The following is a 12,389-nucleotide window of genomic DNA, read 5'->3' as shown; positions in this document are numbered from 1 at the left end:
TCTTTCAGATGCTTGCTGTTTTTCCAGTGCTTTGAAATAATCTCAAAGAAAAGGGACTTTCATAAAACCCCCTTTTCTAAAACACTTAGCAGCTGAACTGTTCTCCCCTAATTTCAGCATGCGGCGGATTTGGAAAAGAAACAGAATGAAACTGAAAACAGAAAACTGCTGGGAACTGTCATCCAGTATGGGAATGTCATCCAGGTAGGCTGTGAACGTCTGTGCAAGCTGGAGAGGATTTAGTTGAAAATTCCCTGCTCAGTGGACTTTAAATTTCTGGAATTCATGGTCAGGAGTCTGTAGTTTTGCCAGTTTGACCATGCCCTGAAGTGGGATCCTGGGAAGCAGGGCCTGGGTGTTAAACCTGTGATGAGGTCAGGTTTTTATTATGGGTTAATTGTGTTTGGTTTTGAGGTCACCATTGATTGTTTTCTTCAGAAATAGTTGTTAGAGCCCTCATTAGAGTTGTTGGAGGGTGGCACATGTACAACACCAAATGTCCTCTCACAGTGAAATGTTGACACTTAAACCATAAACTGACACAGAGAAGGAAAATCAATAGAAGTAGTTACATTTTCAGTTAAATGAGACCAAGCAAAGCAAGAGAGGAGCAGCTTTGCCTCTCACCAGGAAGAACCACTCAGTCCCCAGCATTTCACGAGTTTTGGTCCGGGGTTTTTTTGAGCAGGTTGTTGTAAGTGGTGAGGGCATTTCCATGTGTGTGTCCGTGCTGGGGAAGGGACAGTTGGATTAACTGAAGGTGTTTTGTTCTGTGTCTCTGTGTGTGAGTGGAGCTGTGCCTGCACCCATCAGTGTTTGTACACAGTTCAGTTTGCAGCCCTGTGTAGCATTGCAGTTGTCTCGTGCACGCTCGGGTTGTTGAGGGGCGGAAGAGGAGCATTCTTAGAACTGAACTCTGATTCTTATTCTAGCTGCTTCACTTAAAAAGTAACAAATACTTAACAGTAAATAAGAGGCTTCCAGCTCTGCTAGAGAAGAATGCAATGAGGGTGACCTTGGATGAAGCTGGAAATGAAGGTTCCTGGTTCTACATCCAGCCCTTCTACAAACTGCGCTCCATCGGGGACAGTGTAAGTGCTGGGAGCAGTATCCTCACACTTCCCTGTGGGCACAGGCTGGATTTGGGAGACCTGTCTTGCAATTAATGCAATGTACAGATCTCTGAGTGCGTGATGATGATGCAGGAACAACCTTTTTGCTGTGCTGTCATGAGGGGGAGGAAAATTGCTATGGTAACTTGTATTTTGGAAACGTGGAATGATCTAACATTGGAGGGAATAAGGGACCTAATTAGGCTGGCCTTGCACAATTCCTGCTCAATTCAAAATGGTAGGAAGTGTTAAGCTCCTTCAGGAGGTTTGGAAGGAATAATTAGCATCTTTGTTTTCAGTGTTGTCAGCTTAGAATCAAAATTCGTCATCACTTTGGATATGAGGAGTGAGGTAATAAGGAAGTGAAATGTTCCTGTTCATGGGAAATGATTAAATGCATTGCCATTTTCATCTCTTCTTTTGCAAAATCTGAGTCACTTGGGTATAGGATCTTCCTAAAACCAGGAGGTCATAAGCTTCAGTGTGCTCTGAGGTTTAGGCAGGGTATATATTTGCACCTAAACATGGTGAATTTATCAATCAGCCATCATTTATCCTGTCCCAGAGCTCAGTCTGCTTCTTCTTCAAGGCTCTGAGTCCAGTAGCATAGTGGGGTTTTGCCTCAGTGACTGAGTTTGGTGAGCTAAATTCTGAACCAAACAGAATCCTGGTGGAATACTCAGACTGGCATCTCTCCAGACTGCAAAAAGGTGATTTCCTCCCATCACTTCCACTGGGGAAAAAAAAAAAGGAAGAAAAAGAGCTTTCCCGGTGTGCAAATTTGTCTGATGCTGCACTTCTCTGCAGGTTGTCATTGGAGACAAAGTAGTCCTGAATCCTGTCAATGCTGGCCAGCCTCTCCATGCCAGTAGCCATCAGCTTGTGGATAATCCGGGATGCAATGAGGTAAGGGGACACTGGCACAGCTGGAGCAGCTGTACAAACCCCTCTGTGCTTCAGCTTAGCTATTTGTGCATGGTTGAGAATTCAGCAAGTTGGCTGGTACCTGTGGCACTGCTTAGGAAAAGTTATCCTGGTAATCAGTGACTTAAGTGAAAAGTCTTTGAGCTCCACTTTCTCTTGGGTGCTGGCAGAGGATTGAGTTCAGTCTCTTTTGCATGACTGGCTAAAAACAAGGTGTTCCTTCAAAGTCAGAAGTTGTCACAGTGATGTGCCCCATTCTAGTCACTGTGAAGAAAATTAAACCTACCAGCACAGATGTGTAACAAGTGGCTTCCATGCAAGTCAGTTCTGAGTCACTTGTTCTGGAGCAGATACAGAAAGGACTTCCCTTCTCTAGAGCAATGCAGCCAGGCCTGCAGTGTTCTGGTGAAAGCTGTCTAAAAAATAAGACAGTGGCTCATGGCAGTATCTTGTGCAGGCACAGGACAGTGGGACTGATGGTGTCTGTTCTCCTTTTAGGTCAACTCAGTGAACTGCAACACCAGCTGGAAAATCGTGCTCTTCATGAAATGGAGCGACAACAAGGACGACATCCTCAAAGGGGTGAGAGCCAGAGCTGTGCCTGTCTGCAGCTGGGGCCCTGCTGGGCACTGCCCCTGCTGACCCTGCTGCCTGCCTTTGGCAGGGGGACGTGGTGAGGCTGTTCCACGCAGAGCAGGAGAAGTTCCTGACGTGTGATGAGCACAGGAGGAAGCAGCACGTGTTCCTCAGGACCACAGGCAGGCAGTCAGCCACGTCTGCCACCAGCTCCAAAGCCCTGTGGGAGGTGGAGGTAAGGACTGGAACCCAGGCTGGGGCTGGCTTGGTGGGAACAATTACTGCTTCTGTTTAAAAACACTCTATCTGGATTTCTCTCTTTAGGTTAAATTTTCCTGGTGTTACAAGTTTAAATTAAAATTCCTTCGCTTGCCGTGCTTTCTGTGCACAATCACAGTGCAGCTCTGCTCTCTGATGGTGCAGCACAGAGCTCTTGAACTCAGATGCTTTACACTACAGAAAAAGGGCACAGAGAAACATCAATGAAGTCATTTTCTTACCAGTCACTGAAGTTTAACAACAGCTTATAATTTCCACTGTCCTGCTGAGTGTACTGAAGGCTCTATTTTTGGTGTGGAATAATGTGATTATGCATATCCTCATTTGATAGGAGGCTGCAACCCCTTGCTAGTCTGTCTGAACTGGCTGCTTTTATTCCATTGGCTTTTAACACAGAGTGACTAACACCTTGGCCATCACTGGCTTCTGAAAATAGCCTCAGTCTGTTGGTATTATTAGAGTTGGTTTATGATTTTAAATCTGATTAAATTATGGAGTGCATATAAGAATCAAAAAATGAGTTGTTATGACGGATAGGTGTTTTTGTATTCCTGTTCCAGAAGTATCTGCTGTGACATTCAGCTTCTCCTGTATTTCAGATGGAAGCTTGCCTGTAATTAGCATTACTTTGGCATGTTACCAGTCTGTGGTAACTGCCCATGTGTGTGCAGTTACCTGGCATAGGTGAGATGGTTCTTCCCTGAAAGCTGCAGGGCAGCTGTGATGAGTTTTCCTCAAGGAATCAGGTGTACCCTCAGAGCAGCCAATATGGGGTTACAGGTGTTGGAGGCTCTGCTTGCCCCCCTTGGTCAGTAAATATAAATATTCTTTTGTACAGCATTGTTGCATTTGAGATGTTTCCAGGTGTCTTCCCTCATCCGCTTTAAGCAGTTAAAAATGAGTTATAGCCATAGAGTAATGGATTTGTTGCCTTTTCTAAGGGTTTGTTTCAAGACCTGGCAACACATGCACATGGAGAGCACCTTCTTTAATTCATTCATAAACTGAAGTGAATTAATCCCAACCAGCTCAGAGCATTCCCTGCACTGTGCTGGTCACAGATGAGAGGTGGTTTTGTCTTCTCCCAGCCCCTGGCTCTGTTTGCTCTTCCCTGCACATGAAGTGAGGCAGATCCTGCTGGGAAGGGGATCTGTGCTGCATTCAGGGTGTGTTCCCTTCCCTTGCAGGTGGTGCAGCACGATCCCTGCCGGGGGGGAGCTGGCTACTGGAACAGCCTCTTCAGGTTCAAGCACCTGGCCACAGGGCACTACCTGGCAGCAGAGGTACGTGGGGCTGGGCTGGCACCTCTGCCTGCCCTTGCACCGTGTTCTCTTCCTTTGGCACCTTCTCAAAATCTGTCATTTCCCACCCTAGAACTGGACACGGGGAGGGGAGGAGAGTGGTCATTTGGATTAATAAAAAAATAGATGCTAAACATAGGAAATAAGATGAAAGAGCTGAAAGAATACCATGGTTTGGGGTAGTCGTGAGCTGATGAAACTTTTTATATGAATTCTAGAGGCAAGAGCTTCTCCTGCAAAGAATAGGCACTAAATAGTATCCTGTCACGTGTGCACTGGAGTCAATGTGACTTTATTAACTGATGAATAAATGGTAAATGACTGAGAGCCTTTGGGGGAAAATGAATTCAAGTGTTGGTAACTTCTCTCGAATCACTGATTTCTGAGCAGAATCGTAGAACTGAGTGTAAAATGAAAACACTGACTTCAGACCAGTCTGTAAGAGCTGCAGATAGAGAAAAGTCCAGATTAAATATCCCATTCTGTATTCTTCTGATAAGCAGATTGGAAAACTAGAAGCATTTTGTCACATGCACACTGCAAATCCTTTTCAGTAGTGATCCAGTGTAGAGCTTTTCCAGTAAATCTTGGGTTTTCTAATCAGCCAAAACAAAAATATGCTCTTAGATCATGCAAGAGTATACCAGAGGAGATTGCTCACCTGATCCTTGGTTAGAATAGTTTTTGTTCTAAAAGATTTCTCCAAGCCAGTAATTTCTAGTTGGAAATTCCACTTGGAATTTAAACAAACAAAAAAAAAGCATAAAATGGTTAACTCTGTACTCTTGCTCCTGTAGCGATTCTCCTGAATGAGATAAATGTCCCTGCATGTTTGCAGGTTATTTAACTGATTTCTGGCCTGGTGAGCCATGCTGGGTTTGGGCAGTGTGCTCTGCATGCCTGGTGGTGCTGTGGAGTGCAGGGCGTTGGTGACCACGAGAGTTTAGGCGGTGCTCAGGCTGTTTCCCCCTTGCAGCTGTGCTGGAGTTTTGACGTGCCTGTGATTCTGTTCCATCAGGTAAACCCTGACTATGAGGAAGATGACCTGGAGTGTCAATCCTCAGTAAGTATAGGCAAGGGTATGGTCTTGCCCCTGATTGAGGAGGGCTTGGCACAGGCCCAGGACTGACCTGGCCAGTGCACGGCTGGTCCAGGCTTCGTTGTTAGTGAAGAAACTAAAAACCTGAGAATGCTCTGGAAGCTTTTATGGCCTATCCAAGGAGTGGGTGCTGATGCCTGGATTAGACCCTAGTAAAGAGCAGCAACCCACTTGGAACTGAATTTACGCATTACCTGAACCCCCCTCAACTCCTCCCTTTGTGGCATCTTTTTCTGTCTTCCTGTTTCCTCAACCTTTGCTTCCTTGGAGCACTGTCCTGCCAAGGGCTGGAAATCAAGTTGCTCAAGGTGACACCAGATGGGAAATGTCCCTGAGGGAATGTCCCCCAGTGCTGTGCCTGTCTGACTGCTGTGTTTAAGCAGCAAATTCGCTGCCATTGTACCTTGTCTCAGGAAAGCAGGGTAACAGAGAGAAGGAATGGCAGGGGGAGGGTGGTTCCAGTGCCATTCCTCTGATTTTCCCGTGGGAACAAGTCTGTGTTGTCAGTAAAAGTTGTGTCAAAGATTGAGTGTGTGGTGCTTTGTATTAACAGCAGCTTCTCATTGGTGTCAGAGGGAACCAGCCTTGCCTCAGGAGTTGAAAACAGAGAGAACTGGAACAGCACTTTCCGTTGTGGATTTTATTTATTTCGTTGGGTTTGATCATAGGCTTATGCAGCTTTCTTGGTCATTTGCCCTGTGTTATGGAAGATTTGCACCATTTGGATATGACAAAGAGCTATTCCTTCCATTCCCAAGAGATGAATGGGATGCTTAGAAATGCTGCAGGGCGCCTTTTTCCTCCTAAAAGGATTTGTCATTATAGCCTGGCCATTAAAATGCTTCCCTTGCCCTCAGATATTGAGCTGTTTTCCTGATTACTTCTTGGTGGCATTTGGCAGCTTGACTGCGCTAAATGTGGTAAAAAACTGAGCAAACCCCACCCACAGCTGTTGTTTGGGGGGATGTGGGGGGAACCCAGTACTGAGATATTTTGTTGGGTTGATTTTTTGAGGGTTAGTCGATGTTGAGGTCCTTTAGGTAGACACCCCTGCTCCTGTGGTGTGTCCTGCTGACACGTGCATGGATAACATTCATGCACTGTCTCAGCTCTCTGCTTTTTCCCTGCTCTGTCTCTTTACCACTAGATGGCAAAAACAGACCAGCAAGAACAGGAGCAGGAGCACATAATTCAGCTCTGACAGGAAATTGCCACATCGTTTAACATTCACTGGTGACAGGAGGGTGTAGGCTGCTTTGTCCAACTTTATCCAAACTCCAAGTTGATCCAAATGCAAGCTGTCTGCAGGGTTTCTGTGCACAGCTCAGTGGTTTTATCGTTGCTTTCTTCTTACCCTCAGAGGGCTGTGCAGGAAGGGTTTACATGGGCACGGGTGAGGTGCCAGCTCTACCTTCCAGCAGCAAAAGGGGCTGCCCTTGTCAGCTTTGGGGTTGAATTTCAGTGCTCCCTGAATTGCCCCATTTCCTGCTTTTTGCTTTACTGCTCATGTTCAGCTTTGCCACAGTTTCAAGAAGTGACCAGTTGTCTCCTGAAGGACAAGCTGTGAATGCAGAGCAGCTGTATTCCTCACTGTATTCCCTCCCCTTGCTGGGGGGGGATGAAGGAGACAGCTGAAATTCAGAGAATTCATTCCAAGTGAGCGAATTTCTCCCAGAATTTCTCTCCAGATGGATTCTGAGTGTAGAGTTGCTCCTTCCCTTGAAGGCACACTCCCAAAGTGTATTTCTGTTCCATACAGATAACTGCCTGTTCCCATGCACAAAATCAGACTTTAAATGTCACTGCTTTGCAGCCAAGTTCATTGACTGCGAATATGTTAACTTGGGAGTATCCTGAGGCACAAGCAACACTGGATACCTTTTCCATATGCTTCAGGATGGCAGTGCCTTGCAGCAGGACTTGACAGGCAGGTGCCTGAGTGCTGACTCCTTTGGGTGCCTCCCTTCACTGGTGCCACCATCACAGAGAAGCTGAGAAATTGGTTTCTTGGTCACCTTGAAATCTGCATCCAGGATTTAGGTGGTTGTGCAGGGACAGCTGGCTCCAGCATGCCAGGACAGTGAGCAACTTCTTTAGGGACTTGTGAGAGCTGGGAGTTCCCTAGGAAAGGATTTGGAGAAAGTTGTTGTTCCTTTTTCTCAGTTCATCTTTGTTTTTTCCTTTCATCATTTGTTTTTAGTCCTTTCATCTGAAACCCTGGGGTTTTATCTGGTTGATGTATTTTTACTTGGCTGAAGGAGGCTGGGGATTTGCTGGCACCTTGGGAATAAAGATCCTTCTGGTGCCATGGCCTTTGGAACACGTTATTGTGCTTGAGAGCAGCACAAGCTGTAGTGTGAACACCAAGACATCCAGCTCCTTGATTAGCTTTTTGTTTCTCTTGCCTGGAGTTGATGGATGTGGGCCCCATTTTTGCTGCTGAAGCTGATTATTTCCCGGCAAGGTTGTTGGTATGTGGTGTGGCTGGTTTTTATATTTTCAGCTTGCTAATTTCTTGGTTAGAGGGATAATTGCAACGTGTGGGATATGTTTGGAGAGCTGGTAGTGTCAGGATTGGGGATCTCAGCTGATGTGTGTTATCAGAAACCAGTCAGAGCTCCCAGTGTGCGTGGGGTGAATGGCTGGTGAGGTTTGTCTCTTCTGGCACTGTCTGCAAGACATAAATTCTGTGTGGAGGGGGAGTTACTGTGGCGGTACTCGGGAGTTACACCAGGGGAAGCAAGGAGTGGTTGGCCAGGGCAGCTGCTGTCAGTGTTCTTGGTGTCCTGCAGCCCAGTTCACTGGTCCAGAGTCCTGTCTGCACCCGCAGTGTGTTTGGGGCTGTGGGGGCGGCTCTGCAGGGCCTGTCCTGACGCTGTGGGGGTTCCCTCCGCAGCTGGACCCCGAGCAGGACGCGGCGCGGCGGGGCCGCGGGGCCCAGGAGAAGATGGCCTATTCCCTGGTGTCCGTGCCCGAGGGCAACGACATCTCCTCCATCTTCGAGCTGGACCCAACCACCCTGCGAGGGGGAGACAGCCTCGTCCCCAGGTACGCTGACCACCTGCCTCAGCTCGGGGCTTTTCATGGGTTTTTGGAGGTAAAGCTGCCCCAGACTGTTTTCCTTTTACCCTTTGGAAGCAGGTTCCTCCTCAAATGAATGTAGAAATAATGAGAAAATGCCTGAAGCTTCGCTTGAGTACTTTACAGTTGAGGTGTAAGTAAGAGAACACCATTTTACAGATGGGAAAATTGAGACTAAGTGGTTTCCTAAGTGACTTCCTTGCCAGGAATGACCTGGGACTAAAAGCCTTGGGTGTCCTATCAAGGCATTCGTTCCTGTGACCTGTCTGTATTGTGTTAGGATGTAACACCAGCTATTTAGCACAGGTTTTTCTGTTGTTCACGTGTTCTTCACTGTTCACGTGGCACCTCTTGCTATTGAAAAGCTGCTGCACCCTTCCAAGACACGCACTCTGCACGCAGCCCCTTGCTGCTGGTCCCACTGAGAAAGCACAGCACGTTTGTTCCATCTATTCAGCAACTCCCTAAAGCATCAGGTACCCCAAAATACAGACATCAGGGAGTTCTGGGCTGAAAACCCCAGAGGTAAGGGAGGAAGCTGGCAGCTCATAGCAGTGGAAGAATGAGGATGGGAAGAGGTTTAATTTGTTCCTGTGCAGCAGCTGAGTTACAGCAGCTCGGAGTGGCTGTGGTTCTGTTTCAGAGCAGAATCTCTTTCATTACAGAAGAAGCCTTGCTCAGGTGAATCTATAGGATGAGCTAAGGCAGTAAGATTGTTATTTCAGTTGTAGGATGCGGTGTGGACAGAGATGACATTTCTTTTCCACTTGTTCCTGCCAGCATCTCAAAATCCCAGCAATGCAAAGACTTCCCAGCTGGGAAGCTGACTCATGCTGGGACACTCCTGACTTTTTTTCAGGAACTCCTACGTGAGGCTCAGGCACCTTTGCACCAACACCTGGGTTCACAGCACCAACATCCCTATTGATAAAGAAGAGGAGAAACCCGTGATGCTGAAGGTAAGTTCTGTTACTTTGTGTAAGCACATCCTTTGACTCCTGTACTTCACAAAAGTGCTGTTGGCAGGAGTTCCACTCCCTGAGCCTGTCACACACCAAGCATGTGACAGGAATGAACAGTGCCTTGGCAAAGTATTTGCTCTTAATGGCTTGGTTTCATGGTAGTTTTCTAGTTACACTGTTCGGCTTCTACCCCACAGCAGTCATCAGGAGGAGGATGTTTTTTCCACTGGCTACAGCAACATTTTGCCCTCTCACCTGCTGCTCCTTTGATTTAGGAGCAGCTCTGAGCTTGCACAGAGAGGGGTAGTGTTCTCAGAGCTTGGCTTCAGCAGAGTCCCATGCTGCCTAAGCAGAGTATGGCTTTTCTGTTTCATTATCACTGAGTGTGGGAAGCACTGCTTTGTTTCCTGCCTTTGGGTTTGCTGATAAAGCTTCTCTGGGTTTCAGATTGGTACCTCTCCAGTGAAGGAGGACAAAGAAGCTTTTGCTATAGTGCCAGTCTCACCTGCAGAGGTTCGGGACTTGGATTTTGCAAATGATGCAAGTAAAGTTTTAGGTTCCATTGCTGGCAAGCTGGAAAAGGGAACAATAACCCAGAATGAAAGAAGGTAAGGAAACCAGAATTGGGTTCAGATAGTGTTGTTTCCTTTACTCACTAACTGTTTCTTTGAAATTTTTATCAGAGTAAGCAATAGAAGAGGGATTTGGTTTCCTCCTTGATGAGATTTTAAAAAATGTATGGTTTTATTGTTGTGTCTGCAGTGGAGGTTCTCAGGCCTGGTCTGTCCAGCCCTCCTTGTCCTCTGAAGTGAGAGCATGAGAAATGTTGTGATCTTGGGGGACTAATGCCCAGCATACCTCTGCAATGGAGTGTGGGAGCTCCTAATCCATCTTGTGAGGACTGAACATGTGACTTGCTGCAAATCCTCTGACCGTGTCCCTGAAAATGTGGCCACACAAAAAGAGCACAGAGGTGGCTGTGTCACGCCAGGGCCTGTGTGCTTCCACAGCCAGTGCCTTTTATTTGGCTGTGGGAGAGATAATCACCTGATTTATTGTTTGTGGCATTTGAAAGAAATGCCAGATAGATCTTGGCAAGTGTAGGGCTGCCCTAAAGTGATTTTCTTGTCTTGCTGCTGCTCTGGTTTAGCTGTTGGGCAGTGAGGCTGCAGCAATGGGGGAGCATTAGTTCCTAATTTCAAATTCTGTGCAAACCTCTGAGCTTTATCCAGTCTCTAATTGCTGTTAGTTTTTCACTTATCATTTAGAAATCTTTGTAAACTTATCCTCGCACTGCTCTTTTAGCACAGAGAATTTGTATTCTCATGTTAACAACTCCTGGCTTTTCTGTAGATCTGTTACCAAACTGTTGGAGGATTTGGTCTACTTTGTTACTGGTGGAACTAATTCTGGCCAGGATGTCCTTGAAGTGGTGTTTTCTAAACCTAACAGAGAACGGCAAAAGCTGATGAGAGAGCAGAATATTCTAAAGCAGGTAGGCTGTGGTTTTCTCTAAGCTCTGCCTATGAGAAGAGCTGTTGGAAAAAAAAACCTGATTATAGAGAACCTGACCAGGCTGGACATGGCTTGGAGCAGCCTGGTCTGGTGGGACATGTCTGTGGCAGAGGGTTGGAATGAGATTTCTTTCACTTTCATGGTGCCTTTCACACTTCCATGGTGCCTTCCAACCCAAGCCATTCTGTGGCTCTGTGAAATTTTGGTCTCAAATTATTGGGACCTGAAGGTCCTTTGAGTTTCCAGCTTTCATCCGGCTCTGGGCAGTGGACTGTAGGCTCACCATGGCTGGAACTAAAAGTTCCACCAGATGGTGTTGAGTAAAGGTGATCAACGTCCTCTGTTGGGGCTGCTCCATGGCCAAGAGCCTTGGTGACTGTAGCATATTTCTGATGTACCTCTTGGAGTACAGAGGCACTGAGCTCTGACACTAATTTGAAGCAGAAGAAGGCAGTGCCTCATGGGGTTGTGTCTGTGGTTTTTTTTACAAATCTGTAGATTTTCAAGCTGTTGCAAGCACCCTTCACGGACAGCGGGGACGGCCCCATGCTGCGGCTGGAGGAGCTGGGGGACCAGCGCCACGCGCCCTTCAGGCACATCTGCAGGCTCTGCTACAGGGTGCTCAGGCACTCCCAGCAGGACTACAGGAAAAATCAGGTTTGTAATGGTCAATGGCACCAACGTGGTTCCTGCACTCAAAGAAAAAAGCTTTGTCCATTAAAGTAAACCCTGCCCTGCTCTGGTTGTACAGTCAGCAAGAGGTTTTGGGATGGCTCAGTTTTATTCTATCTGGCATTTTTCACCTCTGTTGGAGACTATAATGTAATTAGCACTGGTTCTGAGTGGGATTTAAGAAAACAGCAGAATTTCTGACTGTCCCATGCAGGTGAATTGTGAGACTTTGTTCACTCTTGCTGGCTACAGGCGCCGCTGAAAGTTGCCCTGTAAATTAAGGCTGTTCAGGTTTTGTTGCCGTTATTAAAAACAAGGTCCTGTCAGATAAGTATAAATGCCTTGCTGGTGTCTAGCCCAGGAGAGAGGGGAGGGATGGAGGGCTTAGGGATGTCTGTCATTGTTTGCTGTCTTTCACACAAACAATTTGGATCTAACCCAGTTCGCTCCTCGGGATGTTGGCGTTGACAAACGTCGTCCTGTTTTCTGTTATTATTTTTAATTCTGAGGGTTAATTGCACCCCCCCTTCCTCCTTGCCTGTGTGTTTTGAAGGAATACATTGCCAAGCAGTTTGGCTTCATGCAGAAGCAGATTGGCTACGACGTCTTGGCCGAGGACACCATCACAGCCCTGCTCCATAACAACCGCAAGCTCCTGGAGAAGCACATCACAGCTGCTGAGATTGACACCTTTGTGAGTCTCGTGAGGAAAAATAGGGAGCCCAGGTGAGAGCTGCATTTTTGAATATATGATTACCCTTCCCCTTCTGGGAAAAGTCTGTACCTGCCAGCTTGCTCAGGAGGAAGCACAGCCAGTTCACTGTGTTCTGGCACTCGCCCTGCCGTCCCCTCGGGCAGCAAGTCTTGC

General features: G+C 47.0%; 1 protein-coding gene across 12 annotated transcripts in view; it reads left to right on the top strand.

The window, feature by feature from the left end:
* Nucleotides 1-12,389, top strand: part of ITPR1 (inositol 1,4,5-trisphosphate receptor type 1) — a 160,341-nt gene that overhangs the window by 51,060 nt on the left and 96,892 nt on the right. For 8 of the 12 annotated variants that reach the window (XM_032121349.1, XM_032121355.1, XM_032121348.1 and 5 more), the window contains 13 exons: nt 118-204; nt 933-1,091; nt 1,920-2,018; nt 2,535-2,618; nt 2,701-2,847; nt 4,079-4,174; nt 5,211-5,255; nt 8,188-8,339; nt 9,232-9,331; nt 9,782-9,942; nt 10,688-10,829; nt 11,348-11,506; nt 12,075-12,247. In XM_032121349.1, the coding sequence (XP_031977240.1) occupies nt 118-204; nt 933-1,091; nt 1,920-2,018; nt 2,535-2,618; nt 2,701-2,847; nt 4,079-4,174; nt 5,211-5,255; nt 8,188-8,339; nt 9,232-9,331; nt 9,782-9,942; nt 10,688-10,829; nt 11,348-11,506; nt 12,075-12,247 (1,604 nt within the window). Of the gene's footprint in view, nt 1-117; nt 205-932; nt 1,092-1,919; nt 2,019-2,534; nt 2,619-2,700; nt 2,848-4,078; nt 4,175-5,210; nt 5,256-8,187; nt 8,340-9,231; nt 9,332-9,781; nt 9,943-10,687; nt 10,830-11,347; nt 11,507-12,074; nt 12,248-12,389 lie in introns of those variants that run through there. The other 4 variants (XM_032121350.1, XM_032121359.1, XM_032121358.1 and 1 more) reach the window with 2 other exon arrangements.

The sequence above is a fragment of the Corvus moneduloides genome, chromosome 11, assembly GCF_009650955.1.
Source record: "Corvus moneduloides isolate bCorMon1 chromosome 11, bCorMon1.pri, whole genome shotgun sequence".
NCBI classification, from domain to species: domain Eukaryota; kingdom Metazoa; phylum Chordata; class Aves; order Passeriformes; family Corvidae; genus Corvus; species Corvus moneduloides.
This window is presented reverse-complemented; position numbering and strand designations above follow the sequence as displayed.